Source organism: Labrus bergylta, chromosome 3 (assembly GCF_963930695.1).
Source record: "Labrus bergylta chromosome 3, fLabBer1.1, whole genome shotgun sequence".
Taxonomy (NCBI): domain Eukaryota; kingdom Metazoa; phylum Chordata; class Actinopteri; order Labriformes; family Labridae; genus Labrus; species Labrus bergylta.
Window position 1 is genome coordinate 35,234,406 of NC_089197.1, and position 24,366 is coordinate 35,258,771.

Consider the following 24,366-nt stretch of genomic DNA (forward strand, 5'->3'; position numbering starts at 1 on the left):
AGGTCGTCAGATGAAAAGTATATATGTAAATTTGCTTCTGTGTGTTTTTCAAAATTGACCAATCCTACTTCAGTAATGTTAGGACGGCCCATTTAATTTACATATTTACTTTTCCTTGTACAACATCGACACATAAATACATAAATAAATATATTAATATATTTATTCATATATTAATTTATATGAATTGATGCATTTATTTAATTATTTATTTATTTATTAATTTATTTATACTTTAGTAATTTTTTGTCCCTCAGTATAAATGTGACATGGCACATTTCCATACACGTTCAGGTTTGACAGCAGGACGTTTCTTTTGAAGGACAACCGGAAGAGAATTTTTTTTCTGGATGTGTTTACACCATTTCCCTCTGATTTCGGGAAATTCATTCATCTTCTTGAGGATTTTTTACACAGTAATCGCATTAGATTGCTGTCCTGCGACATTAAGAACACCTTTACTATTAGTGCTGTGTTTGATTCTGCTCACACACCGAGCCAGCTGCTGTGGAGCTAACGCAGTACCTTTCATTCATTTGTCTGTGAAGTGTTGGATCATGCTCACCTGACGAGCTAAAGCTACTGATCACCGCTGTGTGACTCTGTGTTTGATTGAATGAAGGGATAACTATCACCTGTGTGGGCCATAACGTCAGCTTCCCCGAACAATAAATTCAGTTAGCAAAGGGGTCTTTTGCTTGTCACCTGTTATCTATCATGGATTATGAAGAGAAAGCGAAGTCGGTGGCTGATTGTTTGATGGGCTACAGGAAGGATGCGTCCGGGTGGAAAGTCTGCAAGAAATCGGTAAATGGTTATTATTTTTCTAAATGGAAATACTCAAACACTTGTCTTGATAACTCGCATCTCACTCACTGGTATAGAGAACGAGTAGCTTCATGTAAATATCCCTGAAACCTGTCGTAGACAAATATGCCGACAAATGACGCTTTAATACGGAACCCCGAGGTGGACATTTTCGATATATTTTATTTAACTCCCGCGTTCTCGCGATACTGTGTGCATTTGGTCTGTTCTCTCGAGATCTCAACTCGTGTATCTCGTTAGCTTGTCTTCGAAATGCTGGTTTTTATGAGGGACAAAAAATGACTAGTATAAATAATAATAAAAGTATAAATAAATGTTGGGAGAAATGCATACGATAATGTATAAATAAATAAATAAATGCATCAATATAAATAAATATATAAATGCTGAAAACAATACATCAATGAATAAATAATAAATACACTTTGTTAATGAAAAAGGCTATTTATATATTTTTACATGTATTTATTCATTTATTAGTGTATTTCTACAGTTATATATGTATCAATGCATACATTTCCACATTAATAGAATTATTAATTTATTTCCGTATTTTTACATTTACACATCTATTTATTTCTGTGTCCAGGTCGTCAGATGAAAAGTATATATGTAAATTTGCTTCTGTCTGTTTTTCAAAATTGACCAATCCTACTTCAGTAATGTTAGGACGGCCCATTTAATTTACATATTTACTTTTCCTTGTACAACATGGACACAGAAATACATAAATAAATATGAATATATAAAGGCCCAAAAAGCCCAAAAATAAATCTTAAAAAAAAGATTGAGTGATGTGTGTGTCCTTGGGCAAGACACTTAACCCAGAGTTGCTCCTGCTGCCTCGTCTGCGGTGTATGAATGAGATTTGTTACATCTGATGGTCTCTTTACTCAGCAGCCTCTACCATCAGTGTGTGAATGTGTAGGTGTGACATGTGGTGTAAAAGCACTTTGAGTAGTGAGAAGAGAAAGGCGCTATATAAGCTCAAGTCCATTTCCCATGTATCCCTGCCTTTGCTTTCCACAATCAACTTTTTCATCTTGTCTCCTGTTTTTTCAAAGTGGATCTGTAGTTGACCGGTCTGACCAGATACGGGAGCTCTTTTTAGGGCGCACTCTGCAAAAGCGCCCTGCCATAGTTCAGCTGTCTTTACGTCTTTGTACATTCATATTGATTATGCAACAGCGTAGTATTGGTATCCACACACACACACACACACAGTGCTGTCTATCCCTGCTGGCTCTGTTGATCCTGGCTCGCCCCTGTAATGTAGGCGGGACAGAGGGGGCGTCATTACTCCTCTGTGACAGTGAAGGCGCCTTGAACAGGCAGTTGGAACAGGTCTAATCAGGACAATCAAGAATATTTGTACTCCTCCTACAGGAGCCCTCAGTGGACAATCTCCATACATTTGATTTAACACTGTAACAATGGGACGGCGTTCCCATGATAACGTCAATTCTAGAGATCTGTAGAAAACGACTGTAAAAACTAGTGTTGTTCTCCTGCATTAACATTATAAATAATAAGTCGAAAAAGAACCCATAATTGACTCTTCATCACAGAGAACAGATTTAAATAAAATGTATTAATGCTTATCCACGTAGGGCCTCTGTACATTCCTACTAAAATGTTTTAAAGAACTTAAACTGAATGTTTTTTTTTCAAGAGGATCAAAACGAGGTGATCAAGCCTGGTTTCAGAAACAACTCAATCACTCTGACAGCTCTAATCCAGTCAGAGTTCCTCAAACAGCTGGACCCTGGTGCTTAATATTTGACTGTTCACTTGTTGTTCCAGCTGAAGGAGACCTCTCAACAGCAGCATCTATCAGACTCTTCACAATGCTCTTTGTTTATCTTCTGTTTTTTCTTTGGCAGAATGACGTCGTCGTGTCTTGGCGTCCTTCATCTGAGTTCCTCGGGAATGTGTGAGAAACTTCAACTCCTTTTTTTGTCTTTCTTATTTATTTTATTTTATGTTTGGTTTAATAAACAGTTGAAATAAAAAAAGATTATAAATCATTTGTGTGTTGAATAGAGAAAAACATATTCCCGTGACCATGAGCCTCTTGTTAGATGTCTGAAACTTCATTTAAACCTTAAGCAACCTCTAGTTAACCTGAAGGATGTATTAGAGGTGGAAGTGATTGACAAGTAGTTCAAAAAATTCAAAAATTCTAGCTGTACCTTTTTTTAAAAGGGATAGTTGATGTAGGAGGTTTTTGAAGTGGGGTTTTAAGGGGTACTTGTTATAGCCAGTATATTAGCCACAGGATCGGCCCTTTATTGAGAAACCGGCTGGAGTGACTCTCCTAGGCTGTACAACGTTTCTGATGGGGTCCTCCATCCTTCCATCCATTCCTTCTGTTCCCCGCCAGCATTTTCCAGCTCCCCCTGTGGGATTCTGACAGGGGTCATTTTTAGCTCATTTTAAAGGTTCAACCTAAACACCAAAGACAGTGTAATTGTACATTAAGTTTAGAAAATGGTCAGTGCTTTACTTTGCCATAATAAATCTGTTTTAACACTGTTCCACCAAAACACACAAACGTGTCTTAAGTGTACATTTCAACTTTGCAAGTAGACTCAGCTATTGTGAATTTGGATACAAATGAATCCCAGTTTGAGATCATTTAAAGATTATTCTGCTGACACAGCACAGTTCTGGTTTTAAGTGTGTTATTCTAGCTCAGCTGACACAGTGTATTTTAAAAAGGTCAACATATCGTGCAGACGATACCATGAGTTGTGTCATGCAATAAAAAAAAAATGCGAGCCGAAAACTTAATTAGAGATAAAAGTTCCACTTGACTTTTCTGGGGTTTTTTTCAATTTGATTTGTAGAAACTGATGAAGGTTGGTAAAACATCAGAGTTCAGTACAGGGAATTCTGGATGGTGAGTGATGCAGACTGCAGGAACATGTGATCCGCTGGTACCCTCTGATCCAGAAAAGTCCCCCTTGTAGCTCTCTGGGTTTGTGGACATGTGCACAGTTTACACACCTGCACCACCATCCCAAGAGGGATCTCTCCCTGTCCTTCAGTTAACACAGAAGTTCACCCCTCTCTCTCTGTCAGGGGTTCGATCCCCAGAAGCCACATGTCAGTGTGTCCTTTGACAAGACCCTCGAGCCCAAGTTTCTTGCTTCTTTATCAGCTGTGTACGAATGTAGAACAATGGATTAGTCATACTGATGAACACTTTATTAAGCAACCTCTGCCATCAGTGTGTGAACAGGAAGGTGTGACCTGCGGTGTTAAAAAAAAGCGCTTTGAGTAAGACTAGAAAAGCCCTATACAAGTTCAAGTCCATTGTCTTTGGGACCTGTTGAGTCTCTGTCTGCAGAAGTCAAAGTGTCCTCTTGTATCATGAAAAGTATGTCATAGTCTCTGTAAAAAAAATCTCTCATCTTTTAGCGCAGACTGTTTTTATATTATTTAATGTATCGTCTATGCAGCAGTATCCGAGACAAGTTTCTCCCTAGGGAGACGAATAAAGAAACCTTAACCTTGATTTGTTTTCTAATTAGAAGCCTGCAGGCCTGAACAGCTGATCAGTGTTGTGGTGGCAGAGGAACACGTGTGTGTCACAAACAAAGTGGCCGGCTGACTGTCAAATTAAAGAGCTGAAACTGTTCAATGATTTCATTTCTTAAAATTGTGACTCCTCCTCCGGTTTAGTCACAGTCTCCTATTCACAGTGATGACGTGGAAAGTAGCCTGTCAGTGGTGGTCTTGACCGGTATTGATTTAAAGTCCAGAGACCGAGACGAGATCGAGTAAAAATGTCTCGGGACCGGTCTTGGATTTTGAGTATTACAACACTACCTAAAGAGACAGAACAGCTTGATGGTAAACGTGTTGACGCTGAACGCCATAGTGCTCTTACATCATTGTTGCTGTTCAGGGTGAAGCTCAACTACTCAGTACAAATGGCCCACAGCAGTGACGAAAGGCACTCTGACCCATTTCTCAATGAAGGGGGCGAGGCTGACCAGCATCTCCTGTGGCTGATGCACGTATTATTGACAAGAACCTCATACAACCCCCCCTCAAAAACCAGAAATGACTCAAAAACAACTGCTTAAAGGTTCCAATCAAATGAAATGTGGAGTTTCTCTCTGTGTAGTGGGGTGAATAGAATATATACATCAAATTCATCTGACCTGAAAATAATCTAATCTGTCATGTCACTTATCTTTTAGTTATAAGGGGGAGGGGATCGTCAACGGCAGCCCAGAGAATGTTTGGGAGTGCTTGAAGCCGATACCCAACGGGCTCAGAGTCAGTTGGGACAAAAATGTGAAAATGTTTCAACTGTTGGAACAAATCACAGAGGTTTGTTTGTTTACTTAAGATCTTTGTCTAAATCATGTTGTATTCATTAACCCTGTCGTCTCATTCAGTCGTCTTTCAGATCGTTATTGTAACATATTTTAAATCCTAAAAAAAGTCACACAATATTTTGGTAACTTTAAAGGCTTTATATGTGATTTTTTTCATCCAGAAGATGTCGCCCTTGAGCACCAGCATGAAACCAAAACAACTTGCGCTGCATTGTTGTGTTAGCATGCTAATGCTAGCGATCTTTATTATGCTCGTATCTTCACACTGCATGTAAATTTACCTGAAATGAGCGTGATCTAGAAACACAGTTAAGCAGTGAGTACAGTATGTTATTCTTCTTTTCTCTAGTCCCTCAATTAAACAACTTTTATACACGAGGGGAGGAGTCAGCCGGCCGTCCGGGCGATGTAAACAAACTGAAGATAGGACTCTGAAAACATCACAGACAGTGGGACTCGGGTGTTACACCCATTGTAGACAGTCATGACTCACAGAGTTATTTTCAGAGGATATACTTGATTTATATTATATTTAAGTGTGAAAAATCACATGTAAAGCCTTTAAACTGTAAATCCAGAAATCTAGTCTGATCATGTCGAAAACCAAAAAAGGTTTTGACAAAAGAACTATCTGAAAATAACGACTGCTGGATTTGATTGATAAAGTCAAAATGTAGTAACTACTTGTCCAGTGCAGCTTCAGATGTGTCCCAGCTTTCTCTTTGTTTGTCTTTGACTACATGCTCTCTCTCTCCCGCTCTCCCACAGGACATCTCTATCTTCAGAACAGTCACGCCCTCAGCAGCTATGGGGATCATAGCTCCACGAGACTTTGTGGATGTTATTTTAATTAAACAATATGAAGACGGCACCATTTCATCAAATGGTGCTTAACAACTCCTTTGTTTCTACTTCCTGTAGTTGTACACCTGATATGCGTGTGTGTGCATACCAAAAGTATTGAAAGTGCAGTAATATGTTTGTATATTTATTTATATTTAGATTATTTTTATTATATAGTATATTTATAAAATAATATTTGACATTATATTAATTTCCAAGTTCGGCTAATAGACTTTTTTTTGTTTGATCCCCCCTCCCCCCAGTATTAATCAAATTATTTCCTTTATTTTTTATTATCAGCTTATTATGAGGAGCACTGTGCTGAGTTCTTGCTCCTCTAAGACCCAGATTGTCCATGTGATGGTTCATTTCATAGAAAGGATCCTGATGTGACAGATGTTGTGTGATTGTGTAATCCATCGTTTTGTTAATCCTGTATGTGACGTCAAATTGAAAGATATATATTTTCTTGTGCTCACTCTCATTTGCTCTTCTGTTGTTTATTTGAATGCATTCTTCTTAAACTGGAGTGTAAATGTGTTTGTTTTTAAGGGCAAACACCTGCATTTGTTTTAGAGAGTTTGTTGAGAAGATTGATAGATTTTGCTGAGTCATGATAAAATGATTTTATTTAAGCTGATGTCTTTCAGAGTGTGGATAGAACACCTTTAGTAAGATCCCTCAGCAGTGATCTGTTCTGAAAGAGACACAGCCCCTCACACGTCCAGTATAACACAGATAAATGTGCACCTTTTGTGTCTTTGTGTCAAACAGCCAGCAACGTGATTCACGCGGGCTGTCCTCCCCAGTCCGGCTATGTGAGAGGATTTAACCACCCGTGTGGATGCATCTGTGTCCCCGTCTCAGGGTGAGCACCCGTACACACCCCACAAACAAGTTTAAGTCCATGTTCACCCACCTAATTTGCTTCTCTCTTTTTTGTATTCTTCTACTTCTTCTGTTCTTCCACTCAGAGAGCCCAAGAAGACCCAGGTTTTTAGTTTCTTCCAGACTGACCTGAGTGGCCTGCTCCCTCGCTCTGTGGTCGACTCCTTCTTCCCCTCCAGCATGACCGAGTTCTACAGCAACCTGTCCAAGGCTGTCAAATCCCTCAAGGACCTTTGACACCGAGAGGTTAAGAAGTATACCTTTAAACCTGAGGCCTAATGACTTGTCAGGCCAAATGAAAAACAGTCTATTTTAAAACAGTCCAAACCCAACAGCAATCAGTACACCGACATGATCCAACACTTATTTCATTTAATTCGACGCCATGATTAGTTTATATTTCCCTGGTACTGAAGGAGGAACTCGCTAAATCTTCCTTCCTTCCAATTTGAGGGCACTAAAAAAAGTCACAAGCTCTAAGATCAAGTCTTTGACAAACCAGCATCTTTTGTGTCCCTACCTGTGGGATGAATATATGTCCTCCAATCTAAAGAGAAACACATGATGTAAATCTGTATTTGTAAATGTTTTTAAATATGGACGGGATGAAGGCATTTATTCTCCTCATTGCATCCTTCAGAGTGTATAGAAAACATGCATGTTGCATGGACCTGGTTTACCCTACAATGCTATCAGATATATGGTTAAGAAATCTCATGTCATACCTCATATTTAGTGTTGTTCTTGAAATGCCACTGATTCGCTCTGCTTTGCTCACCTGTAAAAAGAAATGTCACGCCTCCACTCGAGCACTCTCCCTGATGCACTCCCGGGGCATCACAGTATATTTCCCTTTTACTCGTGGTAGAGGTTTCCAAAGTACATTTCCCCTTCCTGTTCTTCACTTTCAGTCCCTGAAACTCTTCAGGGGCCTTCTGTCAGAAATGTGACACTTTGACTTCTCCTTTGAGTGAAACATCATTTTCCTACATGTTGACTGTACTCAGTGTGCTAGAACCAAACATTATGGAAACAGGGCTCCTCACAGTTGACCAATATTTAAAACACTTTTTAAGTATGAAAGATCCAAAAATCATGTTGGGCTTTTAAAAGTACATTTTTCTAATACTCACCAATCACAGCAGAGTGCATCAGGGCTCTTATTGCATGTTTCCAAAGTTAGCGATTTGGCGGGGATAGGGATATTGGTTGGTGTTTTGATAAATTTTCATAACAGCATATGCACTCTGTATTTTTGGGATAAATCAGAATTTATTAGAAATTAGAAAAGAACAGCAAAAAAAACCCCAAAAAAAACAAAAGAACTGTAAGTGTACAAACTGTATCACCAAAGGAAACGTCTCAGAGATTTCATGTAAACTTAACTTACTGCTTGCACTTCACACTTTCCTACAAAGCCCTTTACAGGGCGGCTGTGGCTCAGTGGGTGGTAGAGTCATCTCTCAACCACAAGGCCGAAGGTTCAAACCCCAGCTCCTGCAGCACTCCTTCAGCTCTTTAACCCTGAATTACTACTGCTTCATCAGTGGTGAATGGATGAGTTAATACTGATGGACTCTTTACCCAGCAGCCTCTACCATCAGTGTGTGAATGTGTATGAGAGACCTGGGGTGTAAAAGCACTTTGAGTAGTCAGAAGACTAGAAAAGTGCTAGGCCATAAGTTTTCTTTCACCTTCTTCTTCAGGAAATACTATGAATCTAAACTTCTCTCCCAGCTGAAGAGCCGTTACAAACTCTGAAAACTCAACGAGCAGTCCTATTGCAGGGCTGTGGCGCTGAGACGCCGAGCTGCACAGGAGGCGTGGCTTGCACAACTGCACCAGAGATGAGCATCTGTTACAGGATGACTTCATGATTTAACAGTGTCTTGTATAACATAAATAAATACAGTGTTGTACAAATGAAAAAAGGGCAAGTCTATACAATTGGTAAATGGACTTGAGCTTGTATATTTCTTTTCTATTCTTCTGACTACTCAAAGTGCTTTTTGTCCGCAGGTCACACCTACACATTCATCACACACTGATTTTAGAGGCTGCTCTGTACCATCAGAAGTAACTAATCCCACTCATACACACTCATACACCGCTGATGAAGCAGCAGGAGCAACAAGTGTCTTGCCCAAGGACACATCGGACATGTTGCTTCAGCAGCTGGGGATCAAACCCTCAACGTTACTGTTGAGAGATGACCGACTTAACCCACTGAGCCACAGGCGCCCCAACAAGAAAACTTGTTCTTCTACTCTCTCATTGTGTGTTTATGTCATTAAAGTGAGCCAGGTGCTGCACACACATTTTGTCTCACTAGAAGGAGGACTAATGAGAAGTGTGACAAGTTCACAGATTTATATTCAGCATCACATTCTGAGAAAACCAAGGGGACTTGTTGTTCCCCCTTTATATTGTGAGTACCCTCTCCTCTTTACCTAGCGACTATCATGTTGAAGTGAAATTAGTAGTGGTACGTTTTTCTGCTGGTTTCAAACACTCTGTGGTTTATTAGACCTACAACAATAAACTTACGAGACTATAAGCACAACTCCTCTTTTCTTTAGAGTTGCTCTTAAGGCCAGTTGTTGCTGCCTCAATGTTTGATTATAAGTTATATCCAACTGATTTGAAACAGCCTTTGTATAAGTGAGTGTTATGTGAGACGTGTTAATGGAAGGAGGACAAACATGCTCATTGTTTCAGCCCTGTTAGAACTTCAGTTTAATGCAGATTACCAACAAAAATAAATGGATCCTGTGGCACTGACTCAAATGTCAAGATTTGTAGTTTCCCTGACAACCTCCAGGTTTGTTTTTATACACTGAAAGACTGTGATCCATGTGATAGGAGATGTAGTAGATGTCAGTTTCAACAGGGGCTGTGACCCTTGTCTTCTACACGTTTGTGCATGGTGGATCTGTATGGAGGAACACTTTGGGAAATGTACTTTTGGAACATGAAGCTGATCATTTTAAGACTTATTGTTTTATCTTTGATCACAGTTTCTTTGAGGTCTTTAACACTAAAATCAGCTTGCAGCACAGGAGAAATCTTAAACTACCTCTGTTTCACAATATAAACAAAATAAATGCTCTTTACACTTCACACAAATACAACTAACTGGACATATACAAATGTAAGTTATTCCACAGCTGCCTGAAGGTATAAAGACAATTAGAATAATCTCCATCATGTACTGTATTTGTTCTCATGCTCACATACTGTGCATGCTTAGGTCTATTGTTTTATTTTATTTCAATGAAGTCGATGTCAACCATTCCATTAGATAGTGTTTATATTCACTCATTTCATTCATTTAACATAATCTTAAACATCATCAACTTTTTTTTCTTATGACAAAGAAAAACCCTAAAAAGATGTGTATGTGACTCTGGGAAGGCTCCATGTGTCATCTCTTGGTGTCTTTCATCTGTGTGATAAGCCATACAGGGTGAGACTATTTAACATGTCCCTTTTTTTTTTTAGGAGTAACAAGATTTCTTTCAAAATGTTTTGCAGCCTTAACTGTAACACCTTCTCGTCACTGTGTAACCTGTAATGTCAATAAAAGACCTTTTAATGTTTTGATCCAAAGTTGTGTTTAAGATGGCAGAGGCCACAGCTAGAGGGACCAGCTTGAGTTTTTAAATTCAAACGTTGTGTCTCCTGGAAAAGAAGCACCCTAGTATTAGTGTGTGTAGTGTGTAATTACATTTTCTGTATAAAGACATCGAATAAAAGGCCTGTGTCGTCCCCACAACCACCACCATCCTCTTTCATGCACGACCTGCTCCAACCTCCACCTCAGCGGAGAGGAAGTGTGGACAACAGGAACGAGAGGAATACTAAAGAGAAATCCTTCCTGCATCTTATCACGTACGCTCTTTTGTAAAGCGTCTCCAGATTACACTTGTTATGAATTGATGCTTTACAAATAATGATTGATTGAAGTAGATCAATTCTTCTGAACATGACATTAGCCATGCTGCTTCTCTAAGACACCTCCCAATGTGCTCTGACTGCTCGGACTAATTTCTACTCACACTGTATTATGAACTAGTTCACTAGTTAACATGTTAGTTTGGATTCAAATAAGGTCGGAAGTCATATTATAGTTTTCACATCTAACTTTTACTGTGAGTACACTTCCTGCTGGCACATCACTGGTAGTAAGACTGCAACCTAATGATGCGGCTCATCTGTAAGGGTGTGACCATCGTGGTTCTAATTAAACAATCACCTGAAATGAAAATTAATTCACAATTGTAACAATAAACAATGAAGTAAAGGTAAGTTTTATTTGATGTCAAAGCATGTAGACATACGATGTATGAAGTTCCTACTTGTCATCATCATGTTTTTTTTTAAAGGAGATCCACACAGAAGTCTTTTCCCGCTGGAAACACACAGCAGCTGTTTACCAACACCTGACACTAATGCTTTCTTCTCCTGTTATATAATGGCAGATTGACGCCTTTTCAACAAGGCACTGGTAGCATTGGAAAAAACGGGAAATAACTCTTACTTTATAAAAACACATTTTTTTCTCATGTTTGACCAACTTTGTGCCTGTAATTATCATATAACATTACACTGAGAACAAGTGAAGGGTGAACAAGCAGGGAAAAGGAAAAATAAATCCATTGTCCATGCCCTTACAGCCTGACCTGCCGATGACAGACTGTGTCAAGTTACTTTACGATCTGAAGCTACATCACATCAGGTGACGTTAACAAAAGCCGAGAAGCTTTGTTTTGGTGTTCAGGAGCCTAACGTCTGAGTTGATACATTCACATCATGATTGTACACTTTGAATGTTTGGCCAAATAAAGACAAAATCAAAGGGGAATAATGCTCTTTAAACCTAGGTAACATCTTGCACATATTTATGGCATAATAATGATTGACAGGTGCATACCTTTTTTAAATGCTCACAGGTTAACTCAGCAGTATATCATGTAAATAAGTGATTGTTACAGCAGTTAAATAGCTCCCTTTAAAGCCACCAGACAACATGACAAATGCACTTCTGTTACCTCACAAAATACTAGAGTCGCTGCCCTATTGGTTCCTGTGTTTGTTTTCAAGTTGCATTAACATTTCAATGAAGTCCAGTGACTTTGAAGAGAGTGATGTAACATCTGGTTGTGGTTAAAAAACATTTTTTTTCCTCCTGAATAAAAAGGTCCATCTCTGTAATGCTGTCAGACTCTAAAAATAACCATCAGAGCAACAACAACTTCAATAGAACTACTCTGATTGGCTCCGTTGCTCACAGGAATTACATTTTACAGCTTTTACTGATGAATACTGAAGATGTTATTTTAATAACTATTTTTTTAATTTTAATGAAGCACTTGAATTGGATGCAATTTCATGTTCATTTTCTCATTGAATTGTCCCTTAAATAAACTTTCATCCATTTCTACTGAGTGGCTGATAGCTGATTTTTTATAAAAGCATATATTCAGAGTGTCAATAGTGCATTTGTTTTATATTTTGTTTTTCTTTCTTTGGTCTCTCCATGGTCATTCTCCTCCCCCCTGCCTCCTCCTGATCACCGTTGTGATGCCTCCTTCAGGTAGAGCCTTGATCATGTTCCAGGCTTCAAATCGAGTCATGTCCTGCAGACTGACCCCCTGAATCTGCAGCAACTCATCTCCATGCTGCAGTCCGCTTTGCTCTGCCGCTCCGCCTGACACAAAACACACACACACACAAATATTATTCATTTTCAATATGCTATCAGGACTGATGAAGACCAAACTATTGCTCAAGATTTTGTTAAAATAATAGTCTGTTTTGAGTGGACATCTGAATAAATTGGAGAAACAGTTTTTGTAAAGTAACTGTGGCAGCTGCTGTTTTGTGGGTTTCACAGTTTAGAAAAAAATAAATACAGATGTTTTTGATTGTTAACATTTTCTACTCACAGATGATAAACAAGACCCTTTTTATTTTATTTCACCAGAATCGCCGCAAAGTGTTCAGCCAAACAGATCAACGTGATCTGTCACATCACAACAAGGCAACATGTCCTTTTCATTCCTAATCAAGTGTTTTTTCTATTTTCTTTGTTTATCTCTGGAGCAGAGCCAGAACAAGACTCATAAAAACATAAAAATGTATAAATACCAATGAATAAGCTGATAGCTGAATAGTTACAGATAGTTAGAGCATTACATTTGAACTAGAGCTGTCAAAAGATCACAATGTTTAATCGCTAAATGTCAATAGTTACGGTAATCACAACTGACCGCTTTTTCATTTGCATGTTTTAAATTCAAGTATTTAAAAATAACAATTGTTAGACCATTATTTTGACCATTATTTTGTCTTAAACTGACTCTATGGTGGAATTTAACCCTGCTTTTATTTTGAAATAAAGTGTTGCTCTACTGGTTGATCGCAGGTTACGACATTAACTTAACTACTGAAAAAGAAACTTGAATTGGATTAAAATGTAAATGAAAACATCTAATGAGAACAGTCAAAATGTGAAATGTTTGATGACATGAGGTGGATGTTACTTTTGTCTCCTCAGCTGAGCTGTCTGAGAGACATTCAAAGTGTCATTCTTTGACATCACTGTGACTACACGGAGACACTGCGGAGGCTTGTGCACGGGATGATGCGATTAAAAAAGGATTATTGTATTGATTTTAGTTAATAAGTAGTTTGTGGTGCCCGCCCTACTTGAATATAAATGATCTGTAAATACTACTTTGACGTTATCATTTATATAAGGAGGGTAACTCGGTTCAGAGATGCCAGCGGCTCCACACTTCATCCACATGTGTAGAGATGGATCATCTCCATAAACTGATCAATGCCGACAGCACTGAATGGAACTGAAATAGAATAACGACGTTGTGGAGCGTACTTTTAAAGATCCTGTTGATGATAAGAGGTCTGTCTCCATGGATTGAGCCTTTTCCTCCCTCCAGTGTAAATCCAACACCTCCAGCACCTTTTTCCAGCTCCACCCTCAGCAGATCACCCTGCTCCTCCTCTGTAACTTTGAAAGAAATCACACAACCGTGTTAATGGATGCTTCACACATTTATTAACTTTGTTAACTTTGTTAACTTGTCATTCTCTTCAAATACTGTTTCAATTCTCAATTCCCCCCAGTTAACTTCATCATTCATTTTGTACTGTATATACCCCCTGTTTTTATTTTTATTTTTATTTATTTTTATTTATCTATTCTGTTTAATGTGTATTTGAGCTTTCTTGTCTGTGCTGCTGTAACGTCCGAATTTCCCCTCTGGGGATCAATAAAGTATTATCCTATCCTATCCTATTATGGTGTTTAAAAGTCAAAGTAAGGATATAAATGGGTGAAATGATCATCATGGATACTCTCTTCTGAATGGCTGAAGAGTGTACGTTCTAAAGGAGAACCCATGAAGCTGTTTTGCTGAAGCTGTTCTTCGTTAATGTGTTGGCTACATATCAGCCTGTATCTTATTGAGTAACCATAGCAACAGGGACTGGGTCAAAGCTTCTGAAACTGGTTTACAAGCCAACATGTAATAACACCATTGAGGAATTTCCAAACTGCAAAAAGTACACTCTGAACTTACTGATATCATCGATCACACAAGTGATCATCTAACTCCACAGAGACGATGTTTTTAACACTATCAATTAAATATTTAAAATATATTGTCTGCTAGCATGAGGCTAGCTGTCTTGATCGTTGCTGAGCCGAGGTGTTGGAGGAGCTGAGCAGAATAGAAATATATTTTCTGTTGCATGACTCACCTGCAGGGTTGGTCTCCTCACTCCTGCAGCCTCCGCCCTCGCTCCCTGTCTCCTCTGCTCTTTTGCTAACAACCACAACCGCCAGCTTCAGAGTGCGGGCCTGACGCAGAGCAGCAGTGGCATCAGCGTGAGTGACACCGTGAAGGGTTTGTCCATTTATAGACAACACCTCATCTCCTTTCTGAATGGTGCCTTCCTGAGCTGCCAGGCCGCTGGGAAACACTTTGTGGACCTGCATGTAAAAAGAACAAGTTTTCTTTGAAGACACTAACAGAGTTTAATAGAATTTGTTCAGTCTCAGTTTATTCTCTTGTATATTTATTTAAAGATTACATATTACACTCCTTGTCAACAAGTTAAGTCTCAGAGCTCCCCAAAACATGTCTGTTGAGTTTTTTGCAGACACTCCACTCTGATCCCTTTATTTTAGCATGTCTATAAATCCCTCTGTTTCAGCCCTGCTCAGAACAGGCTGTTTCTGTGTCTGTACCTTTAAATATGTAAATGAGCTGTGTCTGACCCCCCCCGGAAGGGCTTTAGTAACTTGAGCTTTCTCACTCCATGCCCCCTTGTTTTCGATGATAAGGCAGAGTCAGAGGGTTAGGGTTAGGGTTAGTTGTGGGAGTGTCACCCACCTGGGGGAGGGGCTACTGCCCTTTGTGATGTCATGAAGGGAAAATCTCCAAACGGCCTGTTTGAGCACACGTTTTCAGAAAAGTGGAGCAAGCAGAAGACGGAGAGGATGGACTTATCTCATCATCAGGGGGTTTGTCGACAGACTAGGGGCGCATATTAGTGTTAGAAACCCATGGTTAAGTGTATTTGCACACTATAGGACCTTTAAAAGAAAGAGAACTAATATTTCAGTCGATCAAATAAAAATGACCTGTTAAACAGGCTAAGGTGAACCTGTGGATGGCCATGTCTGGTCTTCTGTTTGTGTGTTTTTTCAACAGTGAAGTACTGTGGCCTAGTTTTTAAAGATTGCTCATGACTCAGTCTTCAAATGAACCTGACTCTTCATCTTGAGTTTGAACACGAAACGCTTTAAATACATACACATTTTTTTTTTTTTTAAGTAACAGAAAATACTTTTATTTATTCTTATTAATTTTCTTATTAAAAGTGTTTATTTCCTATTGTGTTTTACGTTATTTACCTACTCAGACTTTATCTACTATCTACTCCAGAAATTGGTCTGGTAGCTGGAGAGGTGCCAGTCCACTTCCTGAGCACTGCAGAGGTGCCCTTTAGCAAGGCACTGAACCCCAAAACTGCTCTGGAGCGCCCACTGTGGGCAGCCCCATCACTCTGACACCTCTCCATTAATGCATGTTCATAGGATCCTGTTTGTGCATGTGTGTGTATTTCAGCCTATGTGTGTGTTCATGTTCATTAAACAGAGTGTAAAACTGAATTTCCCCTCACAGGATTAATAAAGAATAAATTATTATTATTATTATTATTATTATTATTATTTTCTTATGCTTTACTGATCCTTACTGTGGGAGCTTTGCTCTCCAGGTCAGAACCTCCAGCGATGCTGAAGCCCAGCCCAGCCCCCTCCTCTTTGTGCACAATCACAACATGGATGTCCACCAGCTGCTGTGGAAAGAATGTCAGAGTAACTGCTTAAGTTTATGTTTACATAAGAGAGATTAACAAATAAGTGACTTTGAGCAATCAAGCTATCAATTTTTATTTGTATAGCGTCAACTCATAAGTTGTTATCGCGAGACACTTGACAAAAAGAAGGTAAAAGACCTTACTCATTGTTATGTTACAAAAAGCAGGTAAAAAACCTTACTCATTATGTTACAAAAAGCAGGTAAAAGACCTTACTCGTTATGTTACAAAAAGCAGGTAAAAAACCTTACTCATTATGTTTCAAAAAGCGGGTAAAAAACCTTACTCGTTATGTTACAAAAAGAAGGTAAAAGACCTTACTCGTTATGTTACAAAAAGCAGGTAAAAGACCTTACTCGTTATGTTACAAAAAGCGGGTAAAAGACCTTACTTATTGTTATGTTACAAAAAGCGGGTAAAAGACCTTACTCATTGTTATGTTACAAAAAACAGGTAAAAGACCTTACACGTTGTTATATTACAAAGATCCGGCCTATCCATCATGAGCACTTTAGCAAAGCCGCAAAAGTTACAGTGGTAAGAAAAAACTTCATAGCCAAGATAATAGCGTAGCATTTCACCATCTGATGAGGAGATCTATTAGGAAGAATTTGCATGGTCATCTTAGAGATATACAGGTACATATGTTTAATCATCACATTATATTTTCTGACTAGTGCCAGTAAAAAGTGAAACAAGTTTGTATGATCACCGATTCTTTTTATAAACTAAAATAAAACATGTTCAGATCACAATCATCAATAGTCTGTCGATAAACTGATGGAAGAATTGGAACCGTAACTTTTTATATCTACTATACCAACATTAGAAATTGCTGTATGCAAAGTAAGGTTAAAATGTGTTTTTGTATACTTTTTTTTTTTTTTAAATGAATTCTTCATGACTTTTACCTTAAGGGTATCTTCATCCAGAGTTTTGGCTTCGCGGACCAGCTCCTGTATTTCTTCTGACGGGATGGCTGAGATGATGGATTGAGCAGAAGTGACTGCTGACTCGTACTGAGATCCCCCCTCCCCTCGCTCGATGGTGACCTCTCTCATGGCAGCCAAGCTGGGTTCAAATAGATGACAACAACTTAGACGATGCAGTATTATATACACGCAGGGTGTAGTTTTAACTGCTTTTCTGAAATGAGGAAGATTTTCTTCAATTTGAACTACGTGTGTGTGTGTGTGTGTGTGTGTGTGTGTGTGTGTGTGTGTGTGTGTGTGTGTGTGTGTGTGTGTGTGTGTGTGTGTGTGTGTGTGTGTGTGTGTGTGGTGTGTGTGTGTGAATCCTCTCACGCTTTCCTAATGTCGAAATGCGAGCTTTTTTTATGTTGCAGAAATGCACTATGCAATTGTTGCGTTTGCTCTTATGGACTATGGAAGCGACTAGTGATCATAATTCAAATGATAAAGCTAAGTCTGGCGTCACTTTCCAGCGCCGTCCACTTTGCCATTTCATTTTCGAGTTGGTTTGAATTATGGGAACCTTTTAGCACGGCAAGTTTGAAAAAGAAAAGCCAAAGACCTTTTTAGTTTTCATTTGAATGATGTCATACAAAATGCATACATAGAGAGTAAAAGTATAATGCAAACTGGATGACTGAATATTCATTTTAAATATAGGTCAAATAATGCACCTTTATTCTAAAAGTTAAAAAGTGTTTCTGTTACTGTATTTTCATTTTAAAATTAGAATTTTCATTTGAATTATGATACAAATTTAACGTGGCATTTTAAAAAAAATGAAAAAGCAAATGTCATTTTCTTTCTCATTTTAATTTAGTCAAAGAATGTGCGTTTTTGAAGATGAAAACTAAAATGCAAATTAGATAAATTAATCATCATTTTATTTTTGAGTCAAATCATAATACACCCATATTCTGATAATTAAAAAGCATTTCTGTTAATGCATTTTAATTTTCAAATTAGCTTTATCATTTGAATTCTGATCACTAGTCGCTTCCATAGCGGACCACCGTACTAAACCCACTTCAAAATGAACATAAAACAAACCCATCAAGTAAACAAACACAGGCTTCACATCCACACACACTCAGTAGTGGAGGAACTTAGTGCCACCGTTACTCCTCTGTAATATAAACTTAAATGGCGGGGTGGAACAGATGGAACCGTCCCATCTTGAACTGGCAGTTTCTTAGATGCTACCACCAAGTGTTGAGTGAAACCTCTCAGCTTAGGTCTCACCTGACAGAGAATCCTCTGTCGATGCTGTCCTGGACGGGCTCAGACTCCTGATTGTTTGTTATATCCAGGCCACATGGTTCCTGCAGTTGTGGGGAGTTGAGGCTGCCATGGCTGGGGAGAGAACGCATCAGCGCCTGTGAAAGCTGAAACAAAGAACATCACAAAAATGATCCAATTAGAATCAGGCTATTCTCTTACATGACAGTATGAGGATCATGTACAAATACAAATATAACTTTGAACACATCCACTGGATTCTTTATGTCAATATTTCCAGAGAACCATTATCACAAAAAAAAAGAAACATTAAGGGGTAATGGAGGTTATGCTGCACGGTGGTCAGAGCTGTCTCCTCACAGCAAGAAGGTTCCTGGTTTCCATTCCCTCACTTGTAGGGCCTTTCTGTGTTGAGTTTGCATATTCTCCACATGTATGCATTGTTTCCCTCTGGGTACTCCAGGTTCCTCCCACAGTCAAAAGACTATCATATTACCCTAAAGGCTTTATATGTGATTTTTCACACTTAAAGGTAATATAAATCAAGTATATCCTCTGAAAATAACTCTGTGAGTCATGACTTTCTACAATGGGTGTAACACCCGAGTCCCACTGTCTGTGATGTTTTCAGAGTTTTCAGAGTCCTATTTTCACTTTGTTTACATCGCCAGGACGGCCGGCTGACTCCTCCACAAGAGTATAAAAGTTGTTTAATTGAGGGACTAGAGAAAAGAAGAATAACATACTGTACTCACTGCTTAACTGTGTTTCTAGATCACGCTCATTTCAGGTAAATGTACATGCAGTGTGAAGATACGAGCATAATAAAGGGCACTAGCATTAGCATGCTAACAGAACAATGCAGCGCGAGTTCTTTTGGTTTCATGCTGGTGCTCAAGGGCGACATCTGCTGGATCAAAAAATCACATATTAAGCCTTTAAGGTTAGTTAGAGACTCTAAAATGACCTGTAGGTGTGTGTGTGAGCATTTGTTACTGGAGCACTGGAGGACAGGGGGTCATTTGGACCATTGTCCCAGTAGTTTAGTTTGAAATAATCTTCCTCATGTCAGAAAGGCAGTTAATACTATTCACTTAAGTCATGGCTGTTTGCCACTGAAAAGTTGCTGCCGTGGCAACCTGAAAAAGCCTTAGTACTGGGTTGATAAAGAGACTCTGAGGAGTAAGTTGTCACAGTCAATTGCTCCGTTGGCGAGCTCCTTTAACCCTAAATGACCTCATGACCACATTCACTTCTTTTGTTGTCTTTGGTCCATAAAGGTGATATAAAGATAACAAAGATCCAGTTGTGATGACCTTGAAAAACTGATTGAACTGCAGAGGAAGTGCAACTATGCAAGTAGGCGATCAGCTGTTTTTCTCTACACCCTTTGGACACAAACATAGACACCCTTTGTTACAGCAGTGCTGCAATGTTCCCCAATCTCAATAAATACTTTGAAAAGCATTATTTAAAAAAGTGAAGATGATTGCGAAAGCCATTAACGTACGTTATAAATAGCACATCACATTTATATTTTACATTTTTAAATTCTATTCTATATATTGTAATATCTTCTTATACTGTATTATTTAAGTTGTTGCTAGTTCTGCTTTATTTCCTTGTTAATTGTTTAGCACCAATACACCAAGTCAAATTCCTTGTTTGTGTAAATGTACTTGGCAATAAACCCCGATTCTGATTTTTAAATTACCTGGTCACTGAAAGCGAGGATTTTCCCCAGACTCTCTCCCTCCACACTCCTCTGTTGAGGACAGTCGGTGGGCTGATATGAAGTCAGAGTTTTATTCAGAAGCTTTCCTTGACTCTGTGCTCTGTCTCCCTCCGTCTCTTCTGGAGGTTTATCTCCCTCAGAATCACTGAGTATCACGGATGTTGCAGGTAGCACAGGCTCAGATTCAGCCTGGCTATGATCCACTGTTTGTGGCTGTGAAGCAGCTCTGCCCTCGTGCCCTGGAGCTGGAGAAGAAGAATCATGAATGACCACATCAATGCTGGTCATATCAGAGAGTTGGCGATCTGTGGATGCCTGGGTGGAGACAGGTTCAGAGTGTTTGGATGTTGTTTGACTTGAAGCTGCTGAAGTGGAGGAGGTGACAGAAGAGGGTGTAATAGAGACGCTGGTGTTGTCTGTATTTCCAACAGATACAGACTGGTCAGCCTGACTCTCTCTGAATATCTGATTTTTGCCTTTTCTTGAAACTTCATATGTGGCAGAGTGATTCCTGGACTCTTTCTCCATCAGAGGCAGGGAGGTAGAAGGCACCACATTCCTCCTGCTGCCCTCCTTCTCCGGACCCTCTGAACTGGAAAAAGTCTCAAAGGAGTGGATCTTTTGTCTGATCGACTGGCCGGCTGCGGATGAGGCGGACCTAAGTCCAAAGCTTCTACTGAAGCCCACCTCAGGACCCTGATCTGCGGGTTTAGCCGGCTTCTTCTGGTCCTGCTCATCCTGAATTTTGCGAACACTTTGGCGAAACCAGGTGGGCTTTGGGGCCACGGGGGGGGCTTTCTTTTCCACAGGGGGGGTATCAGAGGTGTCTCTGACCGTTCCATTGCGCTCCATCGTATTTTCTTTGTCACTCATGGTGAAAGGTTTGCTGCAGCTTTTGAGAGCCCAGGTCCCGTCTGCAGCGTAGTGGGGGTGATGGTGGTGGATCTCAGGGAGTTCTTCAGGGGAACGGTCTGAGAGGCGGACCCAGGGATCCTGTAGTTTCTCTTGGGTATGTTGGTCAATGCGAGCCTGTCTCCTCAGAGCTCTTTTCTTCAGCTGTGAGCAGGTGGCTAATGAATGACCTGTCAACACCACACAGAGGAAAGTAGAAAAGTGTCATCCACTGATCAAAAATCAGATTAACAAACTCTGTTTAAATGTGTGTATAGCTATGCAGCAGTCTCCCTAAGGCTCATTCATGCTCTATGTCCGATAGACAATTACATTCAGACGGAGCACTCTGTCTCGTCCTCTGCAATCATTTTATCATTTTTCACATAGTGACATATTCCTGCAGTATTTTCAGGATACTTGCAGACACAGACCAAACATGGCAATACCAGCAGAATGTGGACTTGAACTGAATGTTAGCTGGATGTCAACAAAGCAAAGGAGAAGTGAAAGACTGAGAGAGAGCAGTTTGTTTAGAGTCAACAACAAGTCACTGTGCAGTCAGAGTAGAGATACTGCTGATTAGACCCCCCCCCCCCCCCCCCCCCCCCGATTATTAAGTGCCTGGGCAGGCTAAAGACAACACTCTTAAAGGCACCCTCTTGTGGATGCATGGTTTAATGTCCTTCCGTACAGGACGCTTGGGAGTACAGTACATGGAGACATTTAACAGTACATATCAGAGTGAATGTTGGAGCTGCATGGACATGGATATCATGACAGAAAAAGAGTGATTTCCATTCAAGAAAACAAATAAAGTTTCCTTCAGCTAATGACAAATGTAAATCAAATGTTTTGTCAAATTCTTTTTACCCTGAAAGTTCAACTTTGATCTTTAGGGCAAAACAGTCGCTGAAATGCAGAAAAATAGCACAGCAGTCAACTTGATCACTTCATATTATTAAAATAAACATCAAATCCAAATGAGTTCACAATCTATATTTTAAAGGGCCCATATTCTGCTTTTTCTGGTTTTATATGCTCTTTAGTGTGTTTTCCAAGTGTCCTGTGCATGTTTAGGCACATCTATGTGCAAAAATTCAAAGTCCGCGGAAACGCGGCTTCTCCTACCTCCTCCTGTTAGCTGTAGCATTAGCTGCATGTAACGTTCTAGCCCCCCTCGATAATAATGTGTCAGTGCAGCGTCATTGTCAGTGTGAGATCACTGATCTAAGTCCATTGGCTCGTTGTCGCAGCTCATGTTGAAATTTTCGAGACGCGTGCTGAGCAACTGACCAATAACGACTGAGCGGATTGGCAGACCAATCAGAGCAGACTTGGCCCATGTGGGGTCTAACAGTCTGGGCTCAACAGAGTGTAGCTGACGGACTCAGAGTGTAGAGGGAGCAAGGAGGAGCAGTACATGAAAACAGACACTTTTTCAAACTTTAGCTATTGTGAACGTACAAAGTAGGAACATAGATTAAATATACGAAACCCCAAAAAGGGCAGAATATGGGCTCTTTAAAAACGTTTGCTAATAATTGAACTGGGACAGGCGTTACCATGACAGACTCCCCTGTATTCATCTGGTTTTCTTCTGTCATAAATCAAAGTGTTGGACTTGATGATCAAAATTATTCCAATTCATCTTGGTATCATGTTGTTTAGTGAATTTCTTGATTTTAAATCACTGCCAGCTCCACGATTTGTGAGCCAGGAAGGACTGAACTGACTGATAGTAAGGTATGTATTGGAAGTCTGTTGCCTTGATAGAACCAATAAGCAGAATACCTACATATTGAAAATGGCTACAATGTTATATGAAATTTGCAAATTGTTTCCTGTCACACTGCCACAGCAACAATAAATGATGTATACATTTATCTGAGCATTTAAGCAAAAGTAAGTAACTCTAAAGTTACATTCCTGCATACCGAGTAACTCAGTAAGTTCTTTAGATCCTTTCTGATAGTATTAACGAGTAAATGTAACTATAGGGACCAATTTTCAGTAAGATGCCAAACACAGCATATCACCAATAAAGTCAATCAACTGTCGGGGATCATGACTGTAGAATGACATTGTTGAATCTATTTTGCCCACAGTAGTGGAGACATTTTACCTAAATTAAGAAACTCATGGTGGCTGGAGGAGTTGCGGAAGTCATCAAAAAGTCACATCAAAAGTGAAAATAAGAGTCAAAGAGTAAACATAGACAGGCAGAAACTGCACATGTGCATCTATCTTATCATTCTAAGGACTATTTGTGAAGTGATGCCCTCAGAAATGTTTGAACTACATCCTGATCAAATTGTATTTCCTTGCACATTAAACCTGACTAGAAACAGGAAATTAAGCATCAGTTCTTTATGAGCAAAGCACCGCCTCAACTCACTGTAACAAATCAACTGCACCATTAATCATCTAATTCTTAAGTTGCATTAAGGTGCTTGTATGAAAGTAAGCACTTGTTTCCTACCTGTGTGTACTCTGTTGTCGGTGCAGGCAGAAGGGTCTGGATGAGTGAAATCTTCTTTGCTCCCCTGCGGTGGTTCCCTTCTTCGTTCTTCTTCCTGCTACACAAACAGGAAGTGCTGTCACAACACAGCTTCTCTGTCAGTAACCACACAGAGGTGCAATGATGAACCATGCTTCCGCTCACTCATGCACATCACTGTTACTGCTTTCACACTGCGAGAATACCTCAGTCACAGAACCAAACCCTGGCCAGGGACAGTTAGGGCCGGGGTTTAATCTGGATTTATGGGTGGGGGGGCTGTACTGCTTTAAAGGAGCTCTATTTCTATTCTGTAGAAAGAATAATAACTGTGAACATTGTGCTCCCAAAACTAAACTGTATCACCATTCTGTTGTTTAAACTGCAGAGACTAGTACTAGTCCAGATACCACCAGGGATTAGAATATTGTTTTTTCATCATTTATTTGTTGTTAATTTGGCTCAAGTAACACTTTTAACGTTTTTAATGTATAAGGAATTAATGAAACAAGAAAGTTCTGAAGGCTAATACTGAAGGTCGGACAGGTTATATTCATTTTATGGTTCAACAGACATAAAGATAGCTACAATAAGTCCCCAAGTATCATTATTGTGTTTTTATTATTTAAGCAACATTATTAATAGAAATCATTCTCATAAACTGTAGTGATTTAATTAGTTTCATTCTTTCCTTATTGCAAATATTGC

At 39.4% G+C, this 24,366-nt stretch overlaps 2 protein-coding genes across 3 annotated transcripts in view; one reads left to right on the top strand and one right to left on the bottom strand.

The window, feature by feature from the left end:
- Window positions 1-319: 319 nt before the first annotated feature.
- Window positions 320-10,514, top strand: stard5 (StAR related lipid transfer domain containing 5). The gene is made up of 6 exons (XM_020641458.3): window positions 320-807; window positions 2,712-2,761; window positions 5,040-5,172; window positions 5,949-6,066; window positions 6,798-6,891; window positions 6,998-10,514. The coding sequence occupies exons 1-6, from the start codon at window positions 718-720 to the stop codon at window positions 7,146-7,148; spliced, it is 636 nt and encodes a 211-aa protein (XP_020497114.1). The 5' UTR covers window positions 320-717; the 3' UTR covers window positions 7,149-10,514.
- A 691-nt stretch (window positions 10,515-11,205) lies between these two features.
- Window positions 11,206-24,366, bottom strand: part of il16 (interleukin 16) — a 55,596-nt gene continuing 42,435 nt past the window's right edge. For both annotated transcript variants that reach the window (XM_065953217.1, XM_065953216.1), the window contains 8 exons: window positions 23,641-23,737; window positions 20,247-21,349; window positions 18,536-18,678; window positions 17,234-17,393; window positions 16,200-16,301; window positions 14,697-14,928; window positions 13,810-13,944; window positions 11,206-12,621 (listed from right to left, as the gene is read on the bottom strand). In XM_065953217.1, the coding sequence (XP_065809289.1) occupies window positions 12,455-12,621; window positions 13,810-13,944; window positions 14,697-14,928; window positions 16,200-16,301; window positions 17,234-17,393; window positions 18,536-18,678; window positions 20,247-21,349; window positions 23,641-23,737 (2,139 nt within the window). In that variant the 3' untranslated portion in view covers window positions 11,206-12,454. The remainder of the gene's footprint in view (window positions 12,622-13,809; window positions 13,945-14,696; window positions 14,929-16,199; window positions 16,302-17,233; window positions 17,394-18,535; window positions 18,679-20,246; window positions 21,350-23,640; window positions 23,738-24,366) is intronic.

What these genes read in the sequence shown, in the direction of transcription:
- stard5 (XM_020641458.3), top strand. Translation starts at nt 718, where the DNA reads ATGGATTATGAAGAGAAAGCGAAGTCGGTGGCTGATTGTTTGATGGGC. An exon ending in CGGCACCATTTCATCAAATG is followed by an intron (nt 6,067 to 6,797) that starts GTGCTTAACAAC and finishes TGTGTCAAACAG; the next exon opens with CCAGCAACGTGATTCACGCG. An exon ending in ATCTGTGTCCCCGTCTCAGG is followed by an intron (nt 6,892 to 6,997) that starts GTGAGCACCCGT and finishes TCTTCCACTCAG; the next exon opens with AGAGCCCAAGAAGACCCAGG.